Raw genomic sequence first — 18,406 nt, 5'->3', positions numbered from 1 at the left:
AGAAAACTCGGAATCTAACCCGTATCTATATATATATATATATATATATATATACCTTTCCTTCATGTGTTAATGATCAAGATACCACTGCGTTTATATTATGCAGTGCTCTATGCACCATTGGGGTGTGGATAACGGTTTTAAAAAAATCTTGTATGACCACTTGCCAGACTACGTGGGCATTCATACGGTTGCAGGATGCTGTCACTACTGTCAGCAACATACCCACATTCCCTGCAAAGACTAAATAGGGCTATGATAAGCGGCGTTGCATAAGCCGTAGCCAGATTTCAGAGTCACTCGGACGTTAGGTAATTCAACAACAAAAAAGTAACAAAAAAATAATAACAGTTTACGAGTATGTTTTAAATTATATGTTTATTTAAAACTATTTATATAAGTTTAAACTTATAATCGATACCTTTACAAAACGGCTTCTCTTATCTTAACTCTCAAGATTTATTTTACATGGTGAATTGCTTTGTTTCTTATCAATCAAGTTTATTTTGTCTGAGAGCAATCGCCTACAGTGTTCATTTTTACGGCGTGTGCTGGGGTCAGTGAAACACAATACTAACACTTATCGGACCTGTCATGTTGCAAATTTTCCCGGCAATAATAAATAATGATGTCAATCCTAAATATTTAACCTTCATTTAATCCTACAGATGTCGGCAATGATCGTTCTAAAAAAATCGCATATCGTAGCGGTTCGCTTACGTAGAATATTATATTCGCAGTATTATTTTTTGACATCTCATCAAAGATGAAGAAGAATATGGAAGTCTGGGCATTTACGGGGCTTACGACCGTCATAGGCTGGTTTAAGTGATACTTTACACACGTGTAACATTCACCAATTCTACCCATTATTGACAACAACACTACTCAAATTCTTGGAAGTTCTATATATATGAACCAATTTAGAAACCTTGTTCATGAATCACTATAACTTCACTAGAGACATCTATTGGTGTGATGTAAAGAAGCTTTTTACTAAGCAGAAACTCTTATATTAGTATGTGAGATCCGAATCCTGGATTATAATCACACACATGAGAAACGCCAGAAAATACCATTTTCATTTGTATTATTAAGCTTATAATTTGACCAGATAATTTATTTACAACATTTTGAGGGTGAATGTTACACGTGTGTAAAGTGATCACTTAAACCAGCCTATGACGGTCGTAAGCCCCGTAAATGCCCAGACTTCCATATTCTTCTTCATCTTTCACTAAATTACTTAGTAATTAATCATCACGTCGCTTCTCTATAGCAAAGGGGGGAATGATTAGAACGCCACACCACTCTTAGGAAATATTCTTCACTCTTTCCACATTCATACATCCATCTCCTCATACATACCTGCCGATTATTCCGACCCCTAACTTGTCTGTTTTTACATAATTACTTGATCATAAGAATTCTAGGCCTTTCTTGGCTTCTTCTTTAATCTTTATTTGTCTCATACATTTGTTATACTGTAATTTCTTTACTTTTTTGTTCCACATATCCAAACCATCTCAACGCGTCTTTCTTAACTGTAACGATAATCCTCATCCACTCAGCCTTGCATGATTTCCTTATTTTACTATTCGAACATTTATATTACATTGTTTTGCCTACATGACCCTGAGTAGTCGCCTTTTCACTGCATTTAGTCAACTCTAAACCTTTTTTTCTAACTTCATCCTTCACATCCATACATTATAGGCAGCACGAGGACTCTTTTTTCTACCGTAAGTTTAGATTCCGTTTTTAGACTTTTATTCACTACAACTGATTTAAAACAATATTCACTATATTCCCCGAATTCCCCTTTTCTCCATTTTTTTTTCTTCTTCTCCTTCTTCTTCTTTTAGGACTAGGTCCTGTCGCTCCTGGGAGAAGGAAGACCAGCTATCCTTCTATTTTTTTAATTGTTTATAATTCCTTGTGTATTTATCAATATATGTATACAAAGTGAACATATTTCTCAAATATGTACATAATTTATTTTACCTGTTCTAAGCATTCACCATTTACCACAAATTCGCACTCAGACATATATATTTTACACCAATTCAAAAAGAAAGCTTGTTCTATAAGATGGGCTGAATATTAAGTACGTACGAGAATATTTGGTTAAGAAGACCATTAATAACTATTTCAATAATTCATTTTCCCGATAAGAAATACGCGAAAAGTTCCTTGTAAAATTATACAAGTTCATTCGATAAAATGTTTTACGTAAGTAATTCGCGAGAAATCATTCAAACTTACTTTCATAAACACAGAACGCGGGAACATAATCCTTACATGACGCCTCACACATCGACAATCGCAATCGTCGAGTAATAACTAATAACAGAGGCTCAGCGCCGAGCGTGTATGCGAAATCAATACCTAATCTAGAGAACTATTCATTAAATATTAAATATATTTCTTCGCTTGTGTTAGAGAATACAGACATATTGTACTAGTGTTGGTGCGGCTAGCCAACGGTGTGTTTTATCCAAGCATAAGTTTTATAACACTTTTATCTTCGCACTTAGTACGCGCGCGGCTACTGACGGGTTGAGGTGTATCCGAACAGCTCTAATACCTTGTGCATGGCTACATAACATCTCGAATACGATTTTTTCATAATAAACGTCAGTAAAAAAATATTTTTAATCAGAATTTTAAAGTGTTCGTCATGTTATTTTTGGATAATTTCAAGAAAAAATACTGTCGTGATGATTTGAAATCGATCGATTCGCGATGGCATTTTCACGACTTGCACCCGAAAATATAGGAATTTCGTTTTAAAGTGGATTTTGTTCAATGAATGCACTTTCGCCAGTGATTTGTTACCCAATTTATGCGGGAGCGTCCGCTCTCTGGACCAGAAAATCGAATTTCATATTGTGTTTCCCGGAAGTGTGTCAAACCTGGAATATTTATTGTTTTGGCTGTAACCGATATTGTTTAGTCGTTATCACCAGTGCTGCTAAATGACTGATTACAGCTTTCGATCGTAGACAAGAGCGCAACATGACGGCAACATTCTGCTATGTAGGTTTACCTGATTTTTTTAAAACACTAAATGATTGACAAACAAGTCTTTTAACATTGCAAATTTAAACCAATACACCAAAAAACATTTCGTAAAATATTAAACTTCCTCGCTTCATATATACTTTTTCTAATGCCTTCATTAAAGGATCAATCACATTATTATCAAAATTAATACTTATTTGCCTTGATACACCATGTTTATCAATGGTGTACGGATAAATTATTATTTTTTTAATTATTAAACTTATTAGCGACCGAAGATTGTACAACCAATACAAAAATAATCCGTTTTATTTATCTCATCGATATTTCGTGTTTATATGCTCATTAAGATCTTCAGTATGTAGATATTTCTTAGTGTCTCTGCGTTAATGATAATGTCCTTAGTAACAAATTGATATCAATTTAAATTAGACGAGGTGAATTTAATTATAAATTTATTGTTATGGAGTTATTTTATTTTCTATTAAAAGCTAAAATAAATTATAAAAAATGACTTCGTTTTACAAAAAAAAAGTATTTTTTGAGGCCATATTAAAATCGATTTTACTTCATGTTTTAAACCTTTAATGTCGCTTTTTTATCAAAGATATATTTCCCATACTATAAAATTACAGACACACAATTTTTTTTGAATTTATCATTATTGATGCAAGCACTAATGTATGCAAAAAGGGACCTATTTACTTAAAGTGAAATTTAAATTGGTCCTTTTTACACAGTCTAAATACAAATTTATGCACATGTTCTTTACTTTTAAAAGGCTAGTATTTACAATGTAAATTTATTCATGGTAATTTTATTAAATACTTTTTAATTTAAGCTTATTTTTTCATGATAAAAATATAGTCAAACTTTTTTTATTCACCATTATGGATGTGAACACTAATCTATGCAAAAAGGGACATATATGACAATTTCAATTTCAAATCGGTAGTTTTACATGATCTTTGGGTAAGATTATGAAATACTTATTTAGGTTTTTCTAGGTATTTTCCATGTGAAATTTAAATTAAAAATGGATAGATGTTACCACTAAGTGATTGCTGAACCAAGTAATGAAATTATGAATTACTTTTAAAAGTCTGGTATTCATTATATAATCGTCCACTGCAATACAGGTATGTTTGCTTACAAAAAATATATAAAGTCAAGTCCTAGGCAGATGTCTTCGCCTCATTTCAAGGTGAATGTCTTAATCAATCTCAAAACTTATTATTTCAAACACAGCATCCAAATTATTCACTGATTACGTACCAAGAATTTATACGTGTGGGATCTCTTATACTTGCTTAGCATATCAAACTTCAAATGTACTTTTTAACACGTTTTTATAATAGTTTTTCATTTCGTACATCTGTTAAAACTATGCGTGAACGTAAATTTTTACGGTCTTCGTTATACATGTTATGTATTTTTTTGTGTTTTAAATCCATTTCTTTATTTTCATTTCATTTTCATTTAATATGGCTTTTCACACTTCGTCCTTTTTAATACTACTTTAATAAAGATAGATGATCAATTGATTTGAGATGTGGCGAAAATTTTGAAAGCATACTACCATCGTTTACAATAATTTGATTCTGGTAAAAAGGGTGGTAAAATTAAACGGAAAAACTTGTGATTACTTCAGTCATTACTTAAGGCTATAACTCGCAATAATCGAATTCATTAAGCGTCCGGCAACACTGAGAGCCGGACGTCAGCTCACGCTTTTTTTTTTAAATTTAATACGTGTATGGAAAAAATATTTTTTCATGTTTTTTTTTTTAACTCTTTACTTTTCAATAACTCTTTCTTTTCAAAATTGCGAAAAAGAAACTTTTATAATCTTTAAAAACGATGTTTTATGAAAATAATTCTAAAACTCCAAATGCTACCTGAGCTTAAAGAAAATTTTGTTGCTATTTATCGTATGTTGAATTTAATATTATTTTTTGTGATTTTAGCTAAAATTTTACCCAATTTCATCAATATTTCTTTTTCATGAATTACCAAGGTTAATTTATATTATTTATGAATTAAATATTTTTAGATATCCTTCAAATAATTGATAAAATTCTTCAAATAAAGAGTTACAATAAATCATTTAATTCAAGGCTTCTGTAAGCGCGAGGATCTCAAGATAAATATGAATGACCTCAAATTTAGCTTTTATAAAACATAGGTTAAGACTTTACCTTAATATTGATCTTTTATTATAAAACAATAAAAAATACTTATATTTCTACTACTTCTAAATAAATACTAGTATTTAAAATAGTTTTTTAAGTGTAGAATACGCATGAGGATTCAATGTTTATGGTATAATGCTTAGTAACGATCTGTCCGCCTCCGTAGTGTAATGGTCAGCACGCTCGGCTACCGTTCTGGAGGTCTCGGGTTCGATTCCCAGGGGGGGGTCAAATAAATATAAGTGATTTTTACACTGTCATATTTATTCAATATTACCCTGGACTGGTACCTGTAGCGAAGGGCTGATCGCCTTTCCTTCATGTGTAAACGATCAAGATAACACTGCGTTTATATGACGCAGTGCTCTATGCACCATTGGGGTGCGGATAAGGGTTTTATTAACGATCTGTCAGTGCCTACTTCTTAAAACAGCTATAAAGGAGACAAAGATATAAATGTAAATTACATTATAATTTTTACAAAATAAAACACTAGTTGTCCAATAATTTGATTTCGACCCACTTCCCTTATTTGGTTTCTAAGCTTGGTATGTGAGTGTGAGTGTGTAATATGACTTTAAAAATATACATTTGTTTATGGAAAATAACATCAATAAAATATAATGTTACTGGAATCATAATATGTTTGTTTACATATTAAGTATTTTCCGGCAAAACATCTTGAATGTCTTCGGTAAATAAACATTAGCATAATCTGGAAAAAGATCGTGCACTTAAGACCATAACAAAACTTGGAAAATCCTTGTCATCTTTTTGAGATCTTCCCCTTGGATACTAGCGTTTACGATAAAAAATTGAAAAAATTATATTTACGACATTTTGTTTTTTCCTTTGGGGGTCAGGGGATCTTGCATCCCTTATGTCGCTGGTATATACTTAGTCGATATTATAATGTGTTGATCATTTGTTTACTTTTTATAAATTTAGTGTTTTTTTTACATGTATACCAAAGTAATACATAATTTTATGATATATTATTAGATTAAAACCAATATTTTTAGCTTTTCCACTTTATTTTTATTTGACCAGTGACCGGGTTTCGTCGTTACCGACATCATCAGACTGGAGTCATCACCAGTCTGATGATGTCGGTAACGACGAAACCCGGTCGCTGGTCAAATAAAAATAAAGTGGAAAAGCTAAAAATATTAGTTTTAATCTAATAATATATTAAAAATGCAATTCCATCACGAAGTGTCCGTGGATAATATAAATCTATAATTTTATGACGTACGTAAATTGTCATTATTAAAATTAATAATTAAATAAACAATATAAATCACTGTATTAATTAATATTGTGTACAAATAGCTGTAAGTAATTCAAATAATTGTCAAACATCATACACAGGATTAAAAACCGTTAAATGATTGATTTCTGTCGAACAAATTAAATATTTCATATACAAAGTAGCAACAAAAATATGTATTTTTCCAGCACATTAAATGCACGATCACAGATTTGATAATTTTTGTATTGATGAAATAAAAACGTGGTTTTAAACATGTTCTTATATAACATGTTAGTTTTTATGCAATTTGTTTTATGAACACTAAAAAATCTTGCATAACTTGTCCAATAAATTTAATTCGCCATTAGTATTTTTTTAATTACTTTCGCTCTCTGAGCCACAAACACATATTTAATTTGTTAGAAGTAAATACTGCTGTTTTTTCTGCATTATATTTTTTTTAAATAAAACTATGTAGTCGTTATTTTGTTCTACAAAATGCAGTTCTACCAATCAATGTCAGTATAAAACTTAAATGCATTATGTTTCATACCAATTATAATGAATAATTATCAACATAACTGAATTTTTATACAATAAAACCAGTAATATGATAATATTATATGGCTAGGGCACTCGACGTTGCATACTCGTACTCGTAGTAGCTCTGTAAGTTGGACAAGCTACTGCCAATATTTACAAGGTCCTTAATGTCAATTAACATCAAAATATCATATTGGCTATTTTTTATATTCATAAACACATACATAATTACAAATATCCTTTAAATCATTCCTAATATATTTAGTAAGAATATCATTTTTCCTTAAATTATAATTTATTATTTTAAACCCTAATCTGCTCCTGATGATGCATAGGGCACTGCATCACATAAACACAGTGTTATCTTGATCGTTAACTCATGAAGGAAAAGTGATCAGCCCTCCGCTTCAGGAAACAGTCCAGGGTAATATTGAATAAATATTAGAGGTAAATAATCACTTTATTTTAATTGACCCCCCTCCCCTGGGAAACGAACCCGGGAACTCCAGAACGGCAGCCCAGCGTGGTGACCATTATATTACGGAGGCAGACAAGATTTCCTAAAATACTAGCATAATATATTATTAGATTAAAACCAATATTTTTAGCTTTTCCACTTTATTTTTATTTGACCAGCGACCGGGTTTCGTCGTTACCGACATCATCAGACTGGTCTGATGACCAGTCTGATGATGTCGGTAACGACGAAACCCGGTCGCTGGTCAAATGAAAATAAAGTGGAAAAGCTAAAAATATTGGTTTTAATCTAATAATATATTAAAAATGCAATTCCATCACGAAGTGTCAGTGGATAATATAAATCTATTATACTAGCATAATTTATAAAATGGGACATTTAAAAAAAAAATAGCCATGCAGTATTTTTATCTTTCTTCCAATAAAGATAATCAAGTTGTGTATATTTTGAGGGATTAACGATATCAATAAATAATCCTCATTATCAAAGCAAAGAGCCTAGCAGTTTTATAAAAATGGACCGATGTGGGCCGGTTCGTAATTATCAATTAATCGCGTTATCGTAATGACAATTCAGAGAAGACGCCTCATTTATGAAATGACTGAAAATTCAACTAAAATACTTAAATGAATCTGAAATCAAAATTAAATTCAAATCGCACATATTTTCAGAAATTATTATAAGATATGTATAAAGGAAATGATATATTCACAACATTTTGAGTATGGCCAAATACTTGTTCACATATCCGGGGTTCGAATCTTGTACACATGCAAATATAGGGTCTCTGCTAAAAAAAAAGCTTTCTTAATCCAACATAGGTGGCTGTTGTAAAATCATATGTACTGTGTCATGAGATTAATGATATATCTAGGATGTCTAAAAAATCGAGTTGTATGTTTGTCAATCATGGGTAGAATGGTGAATGTTGGACATGCGTAAAATGATTACCTATCCAGCCTAAGACAGGCCATAAGCCCTGCAAACACTCACACTTCCATGTTCCTCTTCATCTATGTTAAGATGTATTTTATTTTTAAACATAAAAATTGGGTTCAAGCAAAACAGGGAAGAATTTTGTCAAATCTCTTCTTATACTTTAAGGGGATGTAAACGAGCAATATTTTTTATAATTTTTTTTTTTATTTCCAGGTTACCACAGCTTGCCGTGTCAGCGAAGATATTGTGCCTCCTGATGGTAAGAACCTTTGAACTATCAATTGAATTGCCTTATACGTAATAAGAAAAAAAAACATATCGATTATTTTATGTTTAACATAGTACAATTTTTAAAAACAAAAATCAAAATCGGCAGTTAAAATTTAGAATTGAAATTTATTTTTTCAATTTGTTATATTTTAGTTCGAATTATAATCACAATTTTAATATACATAAGTATATTTGCTCACTTAAGAATAAATATTAAAACATGTTTAACTAATTATAAAAATAAAACACTTGTTTAAGACCACATTTTGGGTTTATTAATGTCAACACTACTAGATTCGAGAACTACAGATGTTCTCATCAACGGGTGAAAATACAAACCGAAAGGAATTAATACGTAATCTAGGTACTGATAGAGATGTGTGGGGTAAAAATATTACAGATAAGCAGACTTACACATACATATGTACAATTATTTTTATATTAAAATCATCATTTTATTCCACAAAGTTAATGCAAAATCAAAAAATTGTGAATCATTTAAATTATAACTTTTTGTAAGCGGTTTCAAAATAATATTGTTTAAATTGGACTGAAAAGAAATTTGAATTATTTGTCAGATTTCTTTTCAGTTTTCAGATATTTCGGGATCCAATATTTTCCAACGTAAACTACCGCTGTCGACATAAATGGAAATATTTTTCTTTGTCTAAAAACTACATATATCTGTTATCTTCATTGGTATCAAAAGTATAAAGTGCATCGTCAAAAAAAAAAATGCTCGGTAAACATGTAGCACTGTTTCTTAAAATCTACTTTGACACGTGTTTCGATGCATTCCACATCATTATCCAAAACTGTTTATAGTAATGATGCGGAATGCATCAAAACATGTATCACAATAGATTATTGGAAAGTATAATTTAAATTTAAAATAGATAAATATTACCACAAAGTTACTGCCGAATCAATTAATGTAATAATTTATTATGAAATTACCACAAGATATATATTTGTCCGCCTCCGTGGTGTAATGGTCAGCGTGTTTAGTTACCGTGATGGAGGTGCCGGGTTCGATTCCCAGGGGGGAGGTGAAAATAAATATTAGTGATTTAACACTGTAATATTTATTTAATATTACCCTGGACTGGTTCCTGAAGCGCAAGAGTGATCACCTTGCCTTCATATAAGTAATGATCAAGATAACACTGCGTCAATTTGATGCAGTGCCCTATGCACCATTAGGTGCGGATAAGGGTTATAAAAAAAATAAAAATAAAAACCAAAACGTTCATTAATATTTTCGAACCCTATCTACTTAAATATGTATTTCATAACTAAAAAATAACTTCAATCAAATAATTTCTTTAAATTACGTCGTAAATCAATCCTGATTTTTTTTTATTTTATTATTTAGTAATGTTTTTCTGTTAATGATTTTTATGGCCAAATAAGAATCCTAAAATGTCTCTTGGTATAAAAATTAGCATTAATAAAATACCAAAGCTCATGTTTAGTATATTTTGAATGCCAATCACTATGGTGCAAGGCTATCAAAATATTTACGGTATTTTAATGCGTTGGAAATAATATTTATGAGAATCAATCTCGAATAATTTGATTTTGCTAAATAGTGAATAATTCGGACCTGTATTGGGCGACCAGGTAGGCAAAAAATATGTAAATGACGGGGTTTATTTTTTGGAAAGTAAACGATATGAAAACAGTAATAAAATTATATTTTATCACTATTTTATTGATGTCATATACCACTTATCTTATATTCATTGGAATATTTTATGCGCACGAATTATCAAGAAACCTTTGAGGAAACATTTACAATTAAAAAAAAACATATTGTATAAAAAAAAACACAAACGTTCGTTTTTTTATTAACATTGTGATGATTGGTTCGGTTCTTTCATGGTCAGTGTCTTCCCTCTATCCTCCGCTCGTCTCTTCAACTCGTCGTACCCACTACAACGCATGTCACAGATAATTTGGTACATGTACGTTAAGCGGGTCGTCCTCTGTAGTTTGTGCAGTCTACTTTCATCCATCTTTTGCCAACTCTACGCTTCACTTCCATACATTAGGGTTTTTATCAGGACTCCGTCGTGTTAATGTAATGTAATGTTTATTATTGTTAATGTAACTATTTTTTTTATTATATTTTTTAATGCAAAGCTATCCAATTCCCGAACAAATAAAAAAAAATAATAATTGATAAGGCCTTCTTGAATGTTTTCCGCAGATACTTTGTGGCACATTTTATAAACTTAATAAAATTAATTAACTTTGTTTTCACCACTTTTTTATTAATACAATTTAACCTACCAGTTTCGACAATACCTTGTCATCATCACGGTTTATTTAAATCAAAAACATTAAAATACTCTCACTAAAAACTTCCACACACTCCATAAAAATTCTAAATGATTTAGGATTTTAAGGGAGTGTGTGGAAGTTTTTAGTGAGAGTATTTTAATTTTTTTTATTCAAAATGATGATGACAAAGTATTGTCGAAACTGGTAGGTTAAACTGTATTAATAAAAAAGGTTGTGAAAACAAAGTTCATAAATTTTATAAGGTAACTACAGCAATAAGTTAATTTTTTTAATTATTTGAAACATGCGATAACAATGGATGTTGCTTACCTTCCGCTATAGAATTGCGGAAGGAAAATTCTCTTGGAAACATTTAGAATTAACACATGGTCGAGAATAAACGCAAATCAGGAAATAATAGAATTATTATTCGTCCTCACGACTCGACGACAGTGCGTTTTGACCTGCAGAAAACGTCTTGAACCCGCGTTTTCATACGTCGAAGGTAAAGTTTACGAGAAGCGGTCGAGTACGTGCTATATACAGCTCGAGTATAGTCTGCGTGGAACCGCAAGTCCCTATCATCGTCGACCGCAAGACGGAATATCTACTTTTACCTTTAACCTAGCCGGCTCGAACAGGGGGATCAAAATCCCCCATATCTCTCACTCCTTTCAACAACGTCATATATCAAAAATCGTCAATTTTTAGTTGTGCATGTTTTCGGAATGCCCAGAAAATGTACACTATCCCAGCAAAAGCGGCATATTTTAAACATAATATTTACTCGCTACAGGTAAGAAAGTGTTTTTTTTTGCATTTTGAAGAAAAGGTATTGTTTAATTATTTTTTTAAATATAAATATTTTTTAAATGGAGAAAAAACCTTCAGGTTTTACCTAAAAAGATTTATTGCACAGAAAAAAGTTCAATAAGTAGCTTGATATTTATTTTCAATACATTTTATTTATTCTTAAACTTTAAAAACGATCCCCTGAAAAATTAAGTTTTTTTAATACTTATGACGTTGTTAAAAGGAGTGAGTGAGAAGCGATATATGAAATTCAAATCGATAATTTTAGTAAGAAAATTAAAAAAAGTAAATTATAAGAGTAAATTATTAAAGCTACTTACTCCATATTTTATGTTATATAAAAAAAATGTACTAAAGAAAATTTTCCGTTTTATTTTTTTATTTTACTACTATCATCGCATTCCGCCTGCGTAGTATAATGGTCAGCACGCTCGGCTACCGTTCTGGAGGTCCCGGGTTCGATTCTCAGAAAGGGGGTCAAATAAATATAAGTGATTTTTCACTACAATATTTATTCAAAATTATCCTGGGCTGGCACTTGAAGCGGGGGGCTTTCAAGATTTATATGATGCAGTGCCCTATGCACCATTGGGGTGCGGATAAGGGTTTGAATGAAAAACTGAACTACCACCATCACTCCCTTTCTCCGTAAGGGTTGGCAGATAGGATGAAACGCTACACTCTTCTGTCCTGACATACACTCCTCGCTTTCTTTACATCAATTTTTATAATTTCAATTCCTTGAATATTTCAAAATATTAAATATTAGTTTTGATAAAAAGCGCCATAAGTTGGTACCGCGAGCTCTACGTACCTATATATGAAGACGCTATTTTTTGTCTGCTAGCGACATGTTATTTCTTTCACTCTAATGAATGTGGTATTACCGCAAAGAGAGGGTGAGATAATTAGATTACTTTTTTTATCCGATTTCTGGCATCTCGTTTAGTCGGCGCTCGGCTGCGCGCTGAAAGGATTTGGAATATGTGACTCTGTGCCTCTGAGTTACGAGTCGCGTACTATGATTTCCATACAAATATGAACTGGGGTATTTTGGTACCCCGCTGCGGATCGCGCGTAATATTTGGGTGATCAGTATGGGAAGGGTTAAATATTAAGACAATATATTATTATACCTACGGTCAAGAAGTCTAATGCAGATATAAATGATCGATTGATTTATTGTTAGTTGAATCAATTTACCATTGGTATTGCATATTTATTGGACTAACATATTATTCACACCATTTTGAACATGTCCAAATACTTGTTCTCAAATCTGGGTTTCTCCGCGAAGGAGTTATTTTAGATTTTTGACTTCTCAACATAGATGAAGAAGAATAAGAGGTATTTACAGAGATTACTATGAAAAAATATGGCATCCCACTTTCTACTAGTTTACAGTTGCAGCTCAAACAATATTTTAGAATCTTAAAAACGATGGATGACAAAGTATTTTTCAATAATATATAAATATTAAGCCTCTTTTAAAAACCTAGTAATCATTAATAGTAGCTTACCCAACTTATTTGTCGGGTTGTGGTCCCGTGGTTAGCGTCGCGGATTCTTAAGTCAGAGTTTCTAGGTTCGAACCTACTCTACCACAATTTGATACCTATTTCTAATATTGAGCCACTAAGGCTCACAGAAATAGTATAAAATTGAAATATTTGTGTAAATAATAAAAACACAAATCTTTATAAAAAATAAAAACATAAATATAAATTTCTACGAGTACGAGCATGCAACCCCGAGTGGCGTTATCATTTTTTCCTATTCCAAAAGTTAATTAGAAATACCATCATTTTCTCTTCTGTTTCCATTACTTTAAACAACATCGGGAAATAATATAAGAAAGAAAAAAAATGTTTTTCTTTATAATATTTTATTTAAGTATCATCAATCATCATATCCATAAAAATATTTAGCTACTTTTGATTTGATTTACCATAAAACGCGAAGTAAATTGATTTTTTTATAAATTTTATTAAAATACCAACACAGGATTAAAATAATATTTAAATCAACGGCGATGATGAATGGGCAAGTATTCGCATAAATATCACGTAATCGCGATACAACAGATAATCGCTACGCTATCTGAATCTTTAATTAATGTTATATTTATATTCATAGAAATTCTAGTTACGTACTAAATTATACGTACATACGTGATAACACGGTGTGGTCCAGATGAAATAAAAACGCGGCAAAGTTTTATGCATAGTTTACAGGTATTTTACTTGAATAGACGCATCAAAAGCTTCGTAAGAAAACGTCAGTATTTTCATTTTGTATTTTTATTTAAACAGCACTAAGGCCAAGATCTGCCAAGATGACTGCCTCCGTAGTGTAATGGTCAGCACGCTCGGCTACCGTTCCGGAGGTTCCGGGTTCGATTCCCAAGGGGGGTAAAATAAATTTAAGTGATTTTTTCAGTGTAATATTTATTTAATGTTACCCTAGACTGGTACCTGAAGCGGAGGGCTGATCACCTTTCCTTAATGTGTAAAACGATCTAGATAACACTGCGTTTATATGACGCAGTGCCCTATGCACCATTGGGGTGTGGATAAGGGTTTTATTATTATTAAGGCCAAGATCTAGATGATCAAATTCAGAACGCAAATGGCTAAGCTAAGACAGTATAATATTATTACTCATTACCTTTCACTCTTTTCTTTTCAACACCATATATTTATTTAGAAGAAAAGCTTGTTTTTTCAATACAAACACTGTATTTCAAGGGAATTTGTGAATACTATTTTTTGACATCTCATCAAAGATAAAGAAGAATATGGAAATCTGGGCATTTACGGGGCTGACGAACGTGATAGGCTGGTTTAACTGATCACTTTACACAAGTGTAACATTCACCAATTATACCCATTATTGACAACCACACTACTCGAATTCTTGGAGGCTCTTTAATATGAACCAATCTTGAAACATTATTTTTGAATCACAAAAACTTCACTAGAGACATCTATTGGTGAGATGAAAAGAAGCTTTTTATTTAGCAGAAACTCTTTTATTAGTATGTGAGGTCCGAATCCTGGATTATAATCACACACATGAGAAACGCCGGAAAATATCATTTTCATTTTTATTATTTAAGCTTATAATTTGACCAGATAATTCATTCACAACATTTTCAGTGTGTCCAAATACTTGTTCACAAATCTGGATTAAATGAAAAGAAGCTTTTCATTAAGCAGAAACCTTTTATTAGTGTTTTTTTATTGGTGAATGTAACACGTGTGTAAATTGATCACTTAAACCAGCCTTTGACGGTCGTAAGCCCTGTAAATGCCTAGACTTTCACATCCTTCTTCATCTATATTAAGAAAACAAAAAAAAATGACGTTTGAAGTTATGAAGACAAATAATAATTCAGACATGACAATTTTACAAGTTTTACGAATTATGATTTATTTTTCTTTCTTAAATGATTGATGATCCTTCCTCTCTCTGAGACAATGATAAAATTCAGCTGAATAATTAAACCTGATTTTCGCAATAGAGATATACGTAACACTGTACATATTTACATATAAAGAATGATCCCGCAAACAGGTGTGCCTCTACATTATACACCTCTACTCAGCAGATAAATTTATTGTACCACACCGGGCTTCTTGTGTTCGTGCGAAGCCTTAATGCAGGCGTGGGCAACCTTTCCCAGGCCTGGGGCCAAATTACACTGGCCAACAATTTATAACTTTTGTTTTGTAACTGGCATGAAAATACCTGATCTTCATGCGCTTTGCATAGCTGAATTCAAAAACGAAAGCAAAGAAAATCTAGCACGTCAGATTTTTTAGTTATGGATATTTTTATTTCTGATATTGACTGAAGTTTATCTTATTATTTATGTATAAATACATAAACATAAAAGCTATCGTATTCAATATTAATAAATTAATATATTTCCACTGTCACGCCATAATTATCAATATTTTTTTAAATTCCTTAGACCTTAGACTAAAACATAGATACCAACCACTATTACAGTTTCAACGTTTGGCGTCCATACTAAGAATAATATGATTAGCATCAATACTTGACGTGAAACAAGCTTGTCACCATATAGACTTTGAATAAAAACGATTAACTTAGTCCAAATCAGTCATTAAAATTTCAGTTACAAAATCATTGTTGGCCAGTGTTATCATTCTGTTTTCGAGTCAAGGGCTGGATCAAACCATTAAACATAATGAAATAATATAAAATTTAAAGAAAACGTAAATACATTCATAAAAAAACATGTTTGATTAATTTTTGTATGAAATTCACAAGTACTCGTAGTTACATAGTGCATGCTCTAGCTGTAGGTGATTGAGAAGTATCCATGAATTTTTGTAAAGATGTCTTTTGAGGAAGATCCATGGCGATTCCTGGTTCATAATATATTCAGGTTCTCTGCGTCCTATGTGCCCATATCACCTCAATTTCCCTTCCTCTTACCTTACTTTTGATGTCTGTTGAACGCAGGTTTCCACATTATATTGTTATAGTGTGGAGATTGGCTTTGAACTTGAATTAAAAGACCGTAAATATTGGCGTTGATAAAGGATAATCGCATGGAATTTTCGAGGTTTTTATTTGTTATTCTCGTTTCAATGTTTGATTTAGTGTGTTTCATATTTTTTTTTAAATGTTCACACGTGTGCCAAAAAGACAAATGATTTTTCTTAGTAATTTTTCTCTAAAATAATTTGTATTTTTTTCGCTGAGATGATTGGGGCTGGACAAAATAGCTCGGCGGACCGGTGGTTGCCCATACATGCCTTAAGGTCTAAAGTCCGCCCGTCAAATTATGCAAATATTATCCCTGAAGCATATCATTTTACTCGACAAATTAATATAAATGACGTCTGTCGTATACAAGGTAATTAAGGCTCCATTGACGCCGATTCCGAGATATAATAGTACCCCATAGGCATAGGGGATATTCCGTATGTAAAAACCGTAAGCAAACTGCGTAAATTAACATGTGAAAGTGTCATTGTGCAAATTGGTGAATTTATTACTTTTTGGCGGCAATATAAAGTAAAACCACAAATAAATATGAATTCATGATATCATGTGCGTCGTAAATATATCGTTTTAATTTTGTATAATATTCATCAGTTGCATATCATATTTAGCTTTTATTGTCTGTTATAAATTAATAAGGTTGATCCCTTAAAACAATATAAGGATCAAAAATACAATACATTCAATGGATACAATATCTTATATCAATGAAGATTTGTAACATAGCTCATATGTTTCTCTTATTCGTCATGTCATATTTTCTAAATAAGACACCACAAAATCTGGTAGAATTTTATGTCCTAATGCCTCATACCTTCTTTAGCACATTCTGTCTTAAACATAAATATTTTTTAAAATCGTAAATATATCAAGATATTTTAATTTCATTCTTTACTTATTTATTTATCTTTATGCCAAACCTTAAGGTAAGGTGTACTGGCCTCCAAAGTTCTTATACCATATATCATATATCTTTTTCATCCTGGCCCCATTCCAATAATCGTTTTTGTAGACTGTTGGAATCGGCTCTATCGTCTTCAGATTGTAGGTTCTTTTATCTTGGATAATATCACCTAGGACCTAGGCCATGCCTTCGAATCATGTTTTTTTTCAGCAATATCTAAGATTTCAATTCAATTCAATTTATTTATTTATAATTAACATACACATTGCAAACTTCAAAATTAAAGCGTATACATTAACAATATAAAAAATGACCAAGACATCAATTGCCAAAGGTGTAGAAGAATCCCGCTTCGGAAAACTTTTTCAGACACATGGAACAGATCATTTTCCAATGAGATATTGTTCAACATAGCGGTAGCTCTTCCTACAGGCATAACCATCGGCAGGTTGGTCCTGTGTATAGGGATGTGAAAAAATCTATGCCGACGCTGTCTTACGTAACTATCGGGAACATACAGACCAATGCTCCGGATAATTTCAAGATTATCGATCATAGCAGCGTCGACATAGATTGTTTCACATTCCTATACGCAGGACCAACCTGCCAATAGTTATGCCTGTAGGAAGAGCTACCGCTATGTTGAACAATATCACATTAGATATTGATCTGTTTCATGTGTCCGAAGGAGTTTTCCGAAGCGGTATTCTTCTACACCTTTAAGTCTTCTTGCTTACTTTTAATATATACGCCTTGAATATTGTTTGTTTTGTATATATTATTTTTTTGTTGTTGAAAAAATTGAAATTGAAAATTGAATACCGCGCAACAATCGATAAATTTCTTAAGATATCTTTGGTTTCTTGGATTTGTTTGGTCTTTAGATATTTTTTCAAGAAGATCCAGAGATCCAAGATCAGTTGTCACAGCTTTAGTATGTTACATATGTACAGATTTTAACTGTTCTTTCTGTCATACAGGTGGTGATCTGTGGTGCTGTATCATCGACGGAGAAGTCAGCGGCTCTGTACAGTCATTGTTCCCAAGGCTTGCTCAGGGTATACCCCAACGGCACCGTCATGGCGAAAGGAAGCGACGACAGCGATCGATATCGTAAGTTCACCAAATATCCTTACAAATAACACACTTCCTACAAACCAACAATG

At 31.8% G+C, this 18,406-nt stretch overlaps 1 protein-coding gene and 1 long non-coding RNA gene across 3 annotated transcripts in view; one reads left to right on the top strand and one right to left on the bottom strand.

Moving 5' to 3' along the window:
• Nucleotides 1-18,406, bottom strand: part of LOC148304460 (uncharacterized) — a 364,266-nt gene that overhangs the window by 237,538 nt on the left and 108,322 nt on the right. The gene's annotated exons all lie outside the window — the stretch shown is intronic.
• Nucleotides 1-18,406, top strand: part of ths (thisbe) — a 150,820-nt gene that overhangs the window by 99,434 nt on the left and 32,980 nt on the right. Inside the window, exons 1-3 of one of the 2 annotated variants that reach the window (XM_088268275.1) lie at nucleotides 2,530-3,039; nucleotides 8,642-8,687; nucleotides 18,221-18,353. In XM_088268275.1, coding sequence (XP_088124401.1) covers nucleotides 3,038-3,039; nucleotides 8,642-8,687; nucleotides 18,221-18,353 — 181 coding nt within the window. In that variant the 5' untranslated portion in view covers nucleotides 2,530-3,037. Of the gene's footprint in view, nucleotides 1-2,529; nucleotides 3,040-8,641; nucleotides 8,688-18,220; nucleotides 18,354-18,406 lie in introns of those variants that run through there. The other variant, XM_088268274.1, reaches the window with a different exon arrangement.

The sequence above is a fragment of the Brachycentrus maculatus genome, unplaced genomic scaffold (genome assembly GCF_059751285.1).
Source record: "Brachycentrus maculatus isolate JH-2025_06_01 unplaced genomic scaffold, ASM5975128v1 h1tg000315l, whole genome shotgun sequence".
NCBI lineage: Eukaryota > Metazoa > Arthropoda > Insecta > Trichoptera > Brachycentridae > Brachycentrus > Brachycentrus maculatus.
This window is presented reverse-complemented; position numbering and strand designations above follow the sequence as displayed.